At 32.5% G+C, this 13,097-nt stretch overlaps 1 protein-coding gene across 1 annotated transcript in view; it reads right to left on the bottom strand.

Moving 5' to 3' along the window:
- LOTGIDRAFT_237561 (hypothetical protein) overlaps positions 1-13,097 on the bottom strand; it is a gene marked incomplete at its 5' end in the record, with an annotated part of 30,958 nt that overhangs the window by 5,726 nt on the left and 12,135 nt on the right. The window contains 26 exons of the mRNA XM_009047344.1: positions 121-303; positions 667-756; positions 1,161-1,250; positions 1,453-1,566; positions 1,676-1,762; positions 2,191-2,269; positions 2,481-2,551; positions 2,784-2,930; positions 3,209-3,289; positions 3,672-3,815; positions 3,945-4,035; positions 4,303-4,409; positions 4,851-5,057; positions 5,435-5,587; positions 5,884-6,034; positions 6,388-6,486; positions 7,827-7,975; positions 8,154-8,222; positions 8,418-8,507; positions 8,670-8,789; positions 9,757-9,986; positions 10,361-10,531; positions 10,698-10,727; positions 11,117-11,273; positions 11,617-11,724; positions 12,646-12,721. Coding sequence (XP_009045592.1) covers positions 121-303; positions 667-756; positions 1,161-1,250; positions 1,453-1,566; positions 1,676-1,762; positions 2,191-2,269; positions 2,481-2,551; positions 2,784-2,930; positions 3,209-3,289; positions 3,672-3,815; positions 3,945-4,035; positions 4,303-4,409; positions 4,851-5,057; positions 5,435-5,587; positions 5,884-6,034; positions 6,388-6,486; positions 7,827-7,975; positions 8,154-8,222; positions 8,418-8,507; positions 8,670-8,789; positions 9,757-9,986; positions 10,361-10,531; positions 10,698-10,727; positions 11,117-11,273; positions 11,617-11,724; positions 12,646-12,721 — 3,094 coding nt within the window. The remainder of the gene's footprint in view (positions 1-120; positions 304-666; positions 757-1,160; positions 1,251-1,452; positions 1,567-1,675; positions 1,763-2,190; positions 2,270-2,480; positions 2,552-2,783; positions 2,931-3,208; positions 3,290-3,671; positions 3,816-3,944; positions 4,036-4,302; positions 4,410-4,850; positions 5,058-5,434; positions 5,588-5,883; positions 6,035-6,387; positions 6,487-7,826; positions 7,976-8,153; positions 8,223-8,417; positions 8,508-8,669; positions 8,790-9,756; positions 9,987-10,360; positions 10,532-10,697; positions 10,728-11,116; positions 11,274-11,616; positions 11,725-12,645; positions 12,722-13,097) is intronic.

Below are 13,097 nucleotides of genomic sequence, written 5' to 3'. Positions count from 1 at the left end.
AAAGCTTTGATTCATTTTTCTAAGGTGAAATATAAGTTAGTTAATATATTGATGGGCCATCAGGTGAATGCCAGGTCATATGTACTTATGATCCAATCAAAAACACCAAGTAGTCTTTACCTGCCAGTCTTTTTCTAATGCTGAATTAACAGAAGACATAATAGTACTGGATGATAGATTAGTCTGGATATCAGAGTCTAGGATATTGTTTCGTTGATGTAATAATGCTGATAGTTTAGATGTAACAGGATCAAGTTGAGCTCGTTGTAATAATGAACCAAGATTTACTGATGTTTCACAACTCTACAGAAAGTAAAAATAAATATTTGAGCCAGTTTTATAGGCCAATATCTCTCTAAGTGGACAATGTTTATAAAATAATAAATGAGGTGGAACGGAATGATTAAGTCATGTGTCAGTCACCAACATAAACATATAGATCTTCTAGAATATTTCCACCAAGACTTAAAGGTTTAAGTGATAATGAAAGATGTTTTACGTTGTAGATTTCAGTTTCAGATTGAAATAATGAAGATGAGCAACACCAAGCAGTGTACAATGAGGGAAATTTTGTCCGGACAGCGGCATTAGCATACTCTTTTTCAATTTCTCACTGTCAAGATATCGTTCAATGAATTATGATATAAACTAAACTAAAAGACATACCTGATGTAAAGCTAGAAACTGGCTAGCTGCCATTGGATCAAACTGTCCCATTAATTCCACCATTTCTAGAGAAGCACTGCTAGCTAGTTTCTGTAATAAAATTATAAACTTTTATAAGTCTATATAAAGCCTATTGCAAACAAAAATCTTTAAATGTTAGCAGGTTGTTGGTTAAAAGAGGCTTTCCCACTGTAACAAACGTTAAATTGTTCACCCAACAACAGGGAACGTGAGCTGGGTTTAGACCGTCGTGAGACAGGTTAGTTTTACCCTACTGGTAGGGAACTCTTTACGAACAAAAATTCCAACCATTAACCAGTCAGGTAAAGATGGTATTTTATAGAAAACATTTACTTTAGCTTTGTTATAACTACTAAAATAACCCTGTTTATTCACTATACATGTTTAAATACTGTAACTGAAGCCTGTGAGAACAACCAGCACCAAATGCTGATACAGAACATATTACAAATCAAAAACTATATAAAACTTACAAATAAGTGATGATTTAAAGAAAGATTGAGAGCTTGTAGTAAACATTCACAAGCTTGTAAGAGATAACTTCTACTACTTTCATATAGTTTCTGAAATTAAACAAAATAACACAATACTGTACTGGATAAGTCATTTTTTCTTATTATTCCAGTTGACCCAGCTGTAAATTGGTGAAAGATTAAAACCAAAAAGACTGGACAAGGACTAGCTGGTAGACAGGATTCTTTCTAAACACAAAACACTTGTTAATTTTCTTTCTCTTTCTTACAACAGCTCTATTCAGTATTTTACCTGTTTTTGTTTAATCTGATAAGAATATTTAATGGTTTGTTTTGTTTCTTCTATTAATTTCTCAGATTCTACATCTTGATTTTCACCCAACTCACTCGAACCTTTCAACATCTCCTGTAAATCAAAACAAGATCATTATTGTAACAATAACAAGTATAAGTATCATATTATATTCTAATGATAAGAGAGGCACTGGCAGTAAATATGAAAGATATTAACGTACCATATGTTTATTAAGCCACTGTGATGGAGGATTAGGGTGAAGTGACTGTCCTAACAGATGTAAACATTTACCAATTGATAACAAACTCTGAAAAATAACGATATAAAATAAATAATATAGCTTTAAAAAAATCATCACGAAGAACATTTGACTAACATATACCTATCTCAATCATAATATAAAAGCCAAAGTTTACAAACTGCTCTCCATATTTCCAAAAGTCTTGTTAAAAAAAACCCAGAAAATTTTGACTTTCAATCAACTCTATGTTCAGTTATCCATTTAAGTTTTATAAAACAGTCTTGTCCAGCCTTCTATCACCTATGAACATGACAAGACTCTGCTAGAAAACAGTTGAATAGTTGGAAAATTTTTGCAGACTGGATACAACCAAATCAACTGATGGTATCTAGCAAATGCAGGTACAATATATAGACACAGCTTTATGGAACAACAATTACTAGTGAAAGTAAGATAGTAAAGTACCAGAATAATAATATTTATAAAAGACGAACCTGTGTTCGAAGAGGAATAATATTTCCTGCTAAACTATGACTGTTTATTAATAATAACATTGCTTCTTCACCAACTGATCTATAAAATAAAATATAGAATTCATTACCGTGAGCATAGATAGATTAAAATAATAAATAAGAGATGGTAATATAACCTTATTCTACATCTAAATATTTATTCAGCAAATCTCCCTTGTTTCATGTAATGTCCAGAATATTACCTCATATCTATATCAACAATTATTGTGGTTAGAAATAATAGTATAAAATATAAAAATACCGTTACTTACTGTTTAATTTCTACCCAATCTTTTTCCATGTGAGTATATTTTGGAGTTTCTCGTATATAATCTTCTACTAACTATGATGGTAAAAATACATTATGTAATTACATACAAAATGTAATTAATAAATAATTAACTGTGGTCCCTGTCCCAATCACAGCTCATTTGTAAGAAACATTTGTCAAGGGCAATAACTCAATAAACATGCTTTAAATTTTTAATTAATCAGCAATATCATTGATATAGATATAGTTGTTTCTATTCTGAAAAAAAAAGTAAAAAGAAATTCTGTAAGTAAAGTTAACTTACCAATAAAACAGATCCCTTTCTCTCGTCGTTAAGTTGTTGAACTCTGACCTCCTGAGATTGTAGTTTTAGTATATCTATTAATAATTCACCACATTTTATCTGTATCTCAACTAATTCTCTTTGTAATGGTGAATTCATACTACGTGACTGAGAAAATTAATTATAAGTTTCTATTAGAAAATACAGAATTAAACTGAGATTTCAACAGATTTTTATATTTCAGCAATCTTGGACCAATTTAACAAAATTATTATTCTTATATCTTACTTTATGAACCAATCAGATTGCTATGATTATTACAATTTGAATATTTATTTAATTGAATTTTATGAAAATCTAAGGAAATTTTCTTATCATATTTAAATATAAAACCTCATTTCTAGTTGGTAACCAAGGAAACAGAATTAAACAGAAAAGTAATTTACATCTTGAAGTGTTGCGAGTGATAACGAATCAGCAAACAGATCTTCTGTGATGGCCACGCCTTCTTTTAACACGGCTAGAGACTGAAATAATAATATTGATAATTCAAAACAGAATTAAGTGGTTTCTTTCAGGGTTTCAGTCTCTTACTACCATATTTTTGCCAAAAATAAGTACCTCTTATATCAAATTGTATTTCATGGCAAAAAATAGGCAGAAAACTTAAAAATTATGTCACATTTCATCAAAACTGAAGCCTTTGATACTTTACAAACAAATTCAGACATATTGTCGCTGAGATAAGGGCAATAACTCATCACTTTTCAATTGAAAATGGTGGAAACATTCCAATATAAAAACATAGCAATAAAAGTGTTGAAAAGCAAGTATGGTTTAACAGATGATGAGTGCAAAAACCACAATAAATAATTTGATATATAGAATAAAAGTAAATAGAGAATTAACCTGTAGTAAATAAGTGTGTTTTATTTCTGGTTCAATGGCCTCCCTAGCGATATGTTTTAATACATCAGCATGTTGTTTTATAAATGGTAACGCCTCCCGTCTATATCCTAGTCCCAGTAACTTCTCTATACTATTCTCAAATTTCTAAAAAAAACATAACCATAGATCACAAAGTTTCAACAATTTACATAGTCGACAGTTTACCTATATAAATAATATACAAATTTCAACTAGTATTAACTTTGCTCAACTTAATAAAACAAGAGAAATTACCTCACAAGCTGACAGAAGACCTTTCATAACTTTAGGTACAGTACTCTTTCTACCTCCTTCCATTAAGATAGTTGACTGTATTGTGGCCAGTCTGAAATATATATTATATTATTTTATATCACTCTACAGCTACATTTAGAGAGTCTACATAGTTAGTAATATTTATTTGGTATTTGGGTTGTCAATATATACTTTCTTATTTAAGATAAGAATTATAGTTTAACTGAACATATATAAAGGAAATTGATGGATAATATGAAAACTTGGCTAATTTAAGCAATTTTCATCTTTTTTTTCTTTTGCTTTGGGATATCCCCATCAATAAAAGAGTAGAATCTAAAAATGCAGTAAAACTTACTTAGCTTCAAAAGAAGATAATATAAAACAAATAGAACTCAGTCTGTTGGGTCGTTCTTCGTATATCTGATTAAATTCCTTCATAGCATGTAGAACAATCTTTCTAGCCTGTAAATAATAGCAATAAAAATACTTCATAATACATTAATATCTAATTAAATCAAAATCAGTATAGGCCATTACCAAAAGAAATGGAAATTGATTCTCTTACGGTTATATTTATTTAATTGTTGGCAAACTAGAAGTCACATATTAAATCTGAATAGTGACTCTGATAGCTTAATTTAAGCTCTATCTATCCCTCTCAGTGGCATGGAATAGCTCAGACGGTAGCGAGTTGGATTGTCATCTGCTAGGACAGAAGAATAGCTCAGTCAGTAGCGAGTTAGATTGTTGTCTACTAGACGATTAGGTTTTATGGGTTCGAAGCCTCCTCATGGTAAGAAAAATTCTGATGCCTGTGTCAGTGCTTTTGAGCATCAGCCCAGTGTCGATTCTCATCCCCTAATACCTCTCAGTGAAAATAAAAAACAATCAATGAAGTCTCACCACTCGTTTGTTGTTTTTATTTTCGTAATCTTTCAGAGTAGCTTCGATTATCAACATAGTGGATTTAAACCAGAACATCTCGTCTCCACATTGTAGATTCTGGGCTGACCGACACAGATTAAAACATTGACCATACTGGGCCTCGTTAAACGCTAGCTGTCCTAATATATATAATATACCTGATTCTAATTTTTTATCACCAAACGCCTGAAATAAACACAAACCTCACGATAATTATTCAAATTAATCTAAATTACCATTAAACAACTAAACTTTGATCTGATTGGTTAATCATTAAATTTGATTGGTCAATCCCTTTTTAGTTTCAGTGATCGAACTGACCACTAATTCAATACGATTCATTTGATTGATCACCTAATCAGATTACCTGTGATTTGATTGGTCAAGCACTTCATTTGATTTTGAATCAGTTCATCTGATTGGTCATTTCAATCTTATTTATTTCTGTGATCTGATTGGCCAATGTATTTGAAATGATTAAAGCTCTCCTACAATCTGGAAGAAAACAGCTGACAGATTACAGCCTTTATTTATCATTGTTTATATAGAAAAATAAGGGTTACCTGTGCTGCTAAATTAGCTTCATGAAGATATTCTCTAGCATGTTGATTATAACCTTGTCTGATGAGAACTTCTGCTGTTAATGTCCATATTTCTCTCATAGATACGGCTCCTAGAACTTTACCAAGATGTTGAACTGTTTCCAGTTTCTCTTCCTGTAGGGGGAAAATAGACAATAGTATCATAACTAATAAACCTAATGTCCTACTGTTCTTCAACCTTTTAAGTTAATGAAGGTATACAGTGGTCAATGAGGGAAATTTCACCAGAGCTAAGAATCTATAAACACTTTAGACATAGGATCTCACCTAATTTATGCTTTCCAAGGGTTACATCTATTTTTCTAAATCATTTCTAAGTTAACCTTGCAAAATCAACCCTTTAAAGTTTTGGATTTGATACATATTTTTGCTCAGACAACAAGCCCAAAGTAACAGTCTGTGATACAAACCTTATTAGGAGAGTTCATGGTTTTAGATGTTAAAGATCGTTTCTCTATCTTTCCCTCCGTAGCTAGACGAACTAGTGATTCTTTGACACGTAATTCTTCTCTTGCCACTTGGACTTGTTTTTCTTTCCATATAGCTATCTCATCTCGTGACCTGAAAGTTATAAAATAAAAAAGTAAGAAAAACAAAGCACAAAATGTCAGTTTCCAGACCTATAGATTGTAATTTGATAGTTACAGGTCTGTTTTATTCATTCTTAATCTAGTATTTTTAGGCCTTACCTTCCATCTTTTATAAAGCATGTCACAATGATATCTAAGTCTTTGCTAAACTCATGAGATTACTCCAGAAGTCTTTCTTGCTCTCTGTGTTGAGAAACATAATGAAAAGTTGGTTGGTAGATGAAGAGTTAATGACAACTTTTGAGCTGAAAGTTGATAAACCAGACTAACCTAATGAAAATTTTAAATAAAGACAAAGTTTGTGTTAACATAGAGACAAGTTACCTCGCCTGTTCCTCTTCACTGATCTCCATATTACCTACTGCCTTCTCATGGAATAGACACCCTGTTTTAATATCTAGTTCATAACACACCTCCAGAGACCTGAAATTATCAGGCAGTAACAAAATATAATAGTCTTTAGCATCTCTTTTAAAGGTTGCTGAGGTGAATCGTTGAGTTTTATTTACTTGCTAAACTAAGGATCTAGGTTTGATCCTGACAGAAGTTGTGATCATCCTTTTGGATTTAATTGATCTCCCTGTGATTGATGTGGGTCAGAGTGGCTGGCATAGAAAAAGTGTCTTGCTGTTCAGTTGGGACAATTAACCAAGGCCCTATGTGCTTTGTTTGGTAAAGAAACCTTTGATAGATGACAATAAAGATGGCTAGAGCTAATCAAGATGGCTAGATAGAGCTAATCAAAATGGCTAGATAGAGATAATCAAGATGGCTAGATAGAGCTAATCAAGATGGCTAGATAGAGCTAATCAAGATGGCTAGATAGAGCTGATGGCTAGATAGAGCTAATCAAAATGGCTAGATAGAGCTAATCAAGATGGCTAGACAGAGCTAATCAAAATGGCTAGATAGAGCTAATCAAGATGGCTAGATAGAGCTAATCAAGATGGCTAGATAGAGCTAATCAAGATGGCCAGAGCTAATCAAAATGGCTAGAGCTAATCAAGATGGATAGATAGAGCTAATCAAGATGGATAGATAGAGCTAATCAAGATGGCTAGATAGAGCTAATCAAGATGGCTAGATAGAGCTAATCAAGATGGCCAGATAGAGCTAATCAAGATGGCTAGATAGAGCTAATCAAGATGGCTAGATAGAGCTAATCAAGATGGCTAGATAGAGCTAATCAAGATGGCTAGAGCTAATCAAGATGGCTAGAGCTAATCAAGATGGCTAGATAGAGCTAATCAAGATGGCTAGATAGAGCTAATCAAGATGGCTAGATAGAGCTAATCAAGATGGCTAGATAGAGCTAATCAAGATGGCCAGATAGAGCTAATCAAGATGGCTAGAGCTAATCAAGATGGATAGATAGAGCTAATCAAGATGGCTAGATAGAGCTAATCAAGATGGCTAGATAGAGCTAATCAAGATGGCTAGATAGAGCTAATCAAGATGGCTAGAGCTAATCAAGATGGCTAGATAGAGCTAATCAAGATGGATAGATAGAGCTAATCAAGATGGCTAGATAGAGCTAATCAAGATGGCTAGAGCTAATCAAAATGGCTAGAGCTAATCAAGATGGCTAGAGCTAATCAAGATGGCTAGAGCTAATCAAGATGGCTAGAGCTAATCAAGATGGCTAGATAGAGCTAATCAAGATGGCTAGAGCTAATCAAGATGGCTAGAGCTAATCAAGATGGCTAGAGCTAATCAAGATGGCTAGATTTAAATGTTTAGAAATAAATTGAACCCTGACTTACTTGATATGATAGAGGTTTGACATGGCTTTATTGTTAAAAATACCACGAGCCATTAGATCTTGAAACGCTAAGACTGGTAGAGAGAGATGATTATAACCAAGGGCACGTAACTCTTCAGTCAGTTCTTCTAAATAATGTGACGTTAACAACTAAAAATAAAAATTACAATAAATAATCAAATCAATAATTATTAACATTATTAAATTCTAAAAAAGCTATTTGAGCCAACTTTTCAGAGCAGAAAATCTATACTCTGAGTACATTCAGAGCAAGACTGGAATAAATTGTTATTGAAAAAGACGATTTTAAAACAAAATGTCTACTTACAGGTTTAGTTAAGGTATGTGTATTGACACCATGTTTATTCATGGCCTCGTGTTTAAATGCTTCTAAAACCTACAATAATAATTGAATCAGTAACTCTGTAAAAATTGATTATAAATTTCATTTTATTCACAAATCTGATCAATATATTTCTTAAACCTTGTATTTTATTATTTATAGTTAAACTTGGTAAAACGGGACCAGGGACTAGAATCTGACAATACTTCCACGGCAGTTCTCTAATTTTTATTTAACAAATAATATTACCTCATCTGGAACATCATAATTAGCCCATTCTTCAGTTGAAACCGGTAGAACATCTAACGGTCCCTTACGTTTTGGTTTCTCTTTAACAACCTACAAATAATATGAGACATTTAAAAGCAAATCATTTTGACTAATGGTGAAAGTATTTTCTGGATAGAATTCTGTCTAATTCCGACTTATATCTGGTTCACAAGAAATTGAATTTTTGCCTAAGTGTTTCTATCGAAGGAATCAGGGTTGCAACATGCTTACCTCTTTTTCTTTGTCCTTTTTGCCTTTAGATTTTGCTGAGTTTTTACCGGACATTGCCGTTTCTGTAACAGGAACTTTGGCTAATTCTTTTAAAGTAGGTCCACTAGCAGTGATCGATACCTAGAAAAATATAAATAGATTTAAAAACAAATCATAAAGTAGGTCCACTAGCAGTGATCGATACCTAGAAAAAATACATAAATTTAAAAACAAATCATAAAGTAGGTCCACTAGCAGTGATCAATACCTAGAAAAAATACATAAATTTAAAAACAAATCATAAAGTAGGTCCACTAGCAGTGATCAATACCTAGAAAAAATACATAAATTTAAAAACAAATCATAAAGTAGGTCCACTAGCAGTGATCGATACCTAGAAAAAATACATAAATTTAAAAACAAATCATAAAGTAGGTCCACTAGCAGTGATCGATACCTAGAAAAAATACATAAATTTAAAAACAAATCATAAAGTAGGTCCACTAGCAGTGATCAATACCTAGAAAAAATACATAAATTTAAAAACAAATCATAAAGTAGGTCCACTAGCAGTGATCGATACCTAGAAAAAATACATAAATTTAAAAACAAATCATAAAGTAGGTCCACTAGCAGTGATCGATACCTAGAAAAATATAAATAGATTTAAAAACAAATCATAAAGTAGGTCCACTAGCAGTGATCGATACCTAGAAAAATATAAATAGATTTAAAAACAAATCATAAAGTAGGTCCACTAGCAGTGATCGATACCTAGAAAAATATAAATAGATTTAAAAACAAATCATAAAGTAGGTCCACTAGCAGTGATCGATACCTAGAAAAAATACATAAATTTAAAAACAAATCAGGCAGAAGACGTTGACAAAATAACTTTCCTCTTGGCATTGAATTTACAAGGAAAACAACTGAGGTTCTCAAGGATACTTTTTACACATTAGTCCTTTCCCATTTAAAACTGGGACGACAATGGCTGAAATAACAAAGACTGAATAACGAAGACTGAATAACGAAGACTGGATAACGAAGACTGAATAACGAAGACTGATAACTGAAATTATTGAAAAAAAGGTAAAATTCTACCAACCTGCCAGATACGTTGTAAATAACTATAAGCTGTGAGTAAGGTATCTTTATAACATGGTGAACCACGACCGTGAATCTGAGCTAGAATAACGTGAGCTCGGAATAAATAATCTAGTTGTTGTATATCTGTTAAATCTTCTATAGTTAGATTCATATCTCTCGGTAATACACCTAAAATACATAAAAACACAGGTCCAACACAAATATCTAAAACAAAAAACAAAGTGTGGCCTAAAATATACAAAAACACAGGTCAAACACAAATACCTAAAACAAAAAACAAAGAGTGGCCTAAAATATACAAAAACACAGGTCAAACACAAATACCTAAAACAAAAAACAAAGAGAGTGACCTAAAAATGCTTACACTAAACATTTTATGTGTATCGGAGACAATGATAGTATTTCCAATCAGACGTCTGTGGCTCTTGCAAGCCTTTTATAAGACAGATATAGCAAAGGCTCTTACACCGTATTAGCAGTTTTAAAGACAATAAGATCATTTCAATAATTACAGTAACTACAGACATCTGACAGAAAATTGGAATGATGCAAAAAGTAGGAAACCTGATTACAATCCAAGTCATATAAAACATATATCTAACCTATATCAGCTTGTTTTACCACGGGTACGTAATCTTCAGCTTTAATTTCTTTCTCAGATTCAGCCTTCTCTGATTTTATATCCACTGTTTCTATCACTGGCTTCTCCAGTTCCGGTGTTTTCGGTTTTTTAGCCGACATTCTTCCTTTCTTTTTCTCTTTCTTGTTATCTTCTGTTAAACAAATTCAAATTGATTACATTACTTAGACAAGATTTACAAAACATCGGGAAAAATTAATTATAAAATCTTGTCATGAGAACATCTTAAATATGAAAAGTGTATATCTAATTCCTTCTGAAGACATTTTGGAATGTAAAAATAACCAGGTAAAACTTACTGCTTAGATTGTTGGTGGAGTCACTCAATGCTGGAAAAAAAAACAGAAAAAATATATAAATTAAATAGGCTTCATTTTAAATACATTGCGAGGTTAAAAAGCCAAATTTCATAGTCATGGCCACATCATATGAAGGAATAGACAATGTGACATCACTAAACACCTGATAAACAACGAGAAGATGGGCTTAAAACTGCCATTTCTCAGAAACATGTGAAGTTAAACTTTATCTGATGGTATCATTAATTAGCTTAATCAATTCTGTTTTTAATGATGTAAAATATGATTTGAACCAATGAGAATGGAGGAGTTGCGATATGAGCCTCAGTCTGGATTCAATATGGCCGACGCATGGTCATATCTGATATTAAATACATAATAGAAATAAAAAAAACATAAACATCAAAATAAAAACTGACCATCTTTCTTGAGTGGTGATTCAAACTTCATATTTAATAAAATATCAACGGCCCATTCTACTTGATCTATACTATCTTCTATAGGAAACTGATTAACATACAACCACTGAGAGAACTCTAGTAGGTAATCTATCTTTAACCAGTTAGATTCTACACTCTGAAATATATATTATACATTGTACTACAAACATCATATTAACATACAACCACTGAGAGAACTCTAGTAGGTAATCTATCTTTAACCAGTTAGATTCTACACTCTGAAATATATATTATACATTGTACTACAAACATCATATTAACATACAACCACTGAGAGAACTCTAGTAGGTAATCTATCTTTAACCAGTTAGATTCTACACACTGAAATATATATTATAAAGTAGGTAATAACAGCTAGCAATAATTGTTAGACAAACCTGGGTAGACAGTTATTGTTTATTACAATAAGTCCTCCTCAAGCTATGGGTCTACATGACATATTTAAGAGTAAAACTTACCGTTAGTGCTTCTATTGCATTCTGATAAGATGAGAGCTGTTCAGCTGTAACTTTAGAACTTAAAGCAACACGACGCCACATGTGAGCCACATAATCTTCACTCTCATCCTACAAAATAATACACAAATCTTACAAATAATACAATAACATGGAAACAAAATATATCAATATATGGGATGATTTTTAATTAGTCTGAAACCAACCTTTGACAGATATACTAGACTCTTATAGTTTTATTTCACAGTTATTTCTGTTCCGTAACGGTTTTTTGACCTCTGAACTTCCTGATAACTTTCGAGGTAATGTCAAAGATAGCTTAATTTTTATATCTGTCTGATTGCTCACCACAAAAAAAATCAGTTTAACCAGGTTTGAAGAACAGTTGATAGTTAAGCTGCATTAACTTTATTTGTCTGAGTATAATAATTAAAAGGGGCTCTCTGATTATGATGTAGAGAAGAATAAAAACATGGTTTAAACAAGAGAGTCCTATATATCATTCACTGCGGCAGTTGATGGAATTGTTTACAATCAAGGAGAAGAAGCAACATAAAATAACGAACATACAACAAAGCAAAAAGAATAATCAAATAAACAAATTTACAAATTGAGAATATCAAATAATTTAAAATGAATTGAAGAGAGTAAAAAATTCAAAAGGATTTAGCAGATAAGACAGTTTTCTGTAGATCACAAGCTGATAGAATTTTTCATGTCGTGTCTGATGTTCAGAGGCTGTAGCATGCAAGAAACCATGTCAAGTTATATCAGATCTACTCATACAATCTACATGCATTCTCATGCTTAAAACATTCAGTTTTATTTACCATAAAGTCATCTAAGATTTCCTTTTTGATAGAGAAAAAAGAACAATATGATATAATTACAGGGTTTTCATATATCTATTAAATAACAAGAATTCTATTCAAGTTTAAATAGAAGGACAGAACCTGGTAAAAACTTGGTAGAGAATTGGTAGGAGATGATATTTTATATCTGTTGGTATTCAATCAAAAAATTGTGCCTTACCTTGAATTTCTGTATATCCATCTGTACGTCCTGACCTAGCCTCGCTTTCACCATTACACGATGTTTAAATATCAACCTGAAAATATACAGGTGTGGGTCATGTGTAAGTTTGTGGGGGAGAAGATGGTGGTGGTGGTAGTGGCTCAGTGCTGTGCCCTGTCAGATTAGGGGGAGGGGGATGGTGGTAGTGGCTCAGTGCTGTGCCCTGTCAGATTAGGGGGAGGGGGATGGTGGTAGTGGCTCAGTGCTGTGCCCTGTCAGATTAGGGGGAGGGGGATGGTGGTAGTGGCTCAGTGCTGTGCCCTGTCAGATTAGGGGGAGGGGGATGGTGGTAGTGGCTCAGTGCTGTGCCCTGTCAGATTATGATCACTTTGTATTCTTGTATCATGACTAAAGCTACTGAGAATTTTCTGTCATACATTAAAACGTAGTATTACTAGAAACAATGAGTA

Source organism: Lottia gigantea (genome assembly GCF_000327385.1).
Source record: "Lottia gigantea unplaced genomic scaffold LOTGIsca_110, whole genome shotgun sequence".
In the NCBI taxonomy this organism is placed as follows: Eukaryota; Metazoa; Mollusca; class Gastropoda; family Lottiidae; genus Lottia; species Lottia gigantea.
The sequence above is the reverse complement of the archived record's forward strand: the minus strand, read 5'-3'. Positions and strand labels throughout refer to the sequence as shown.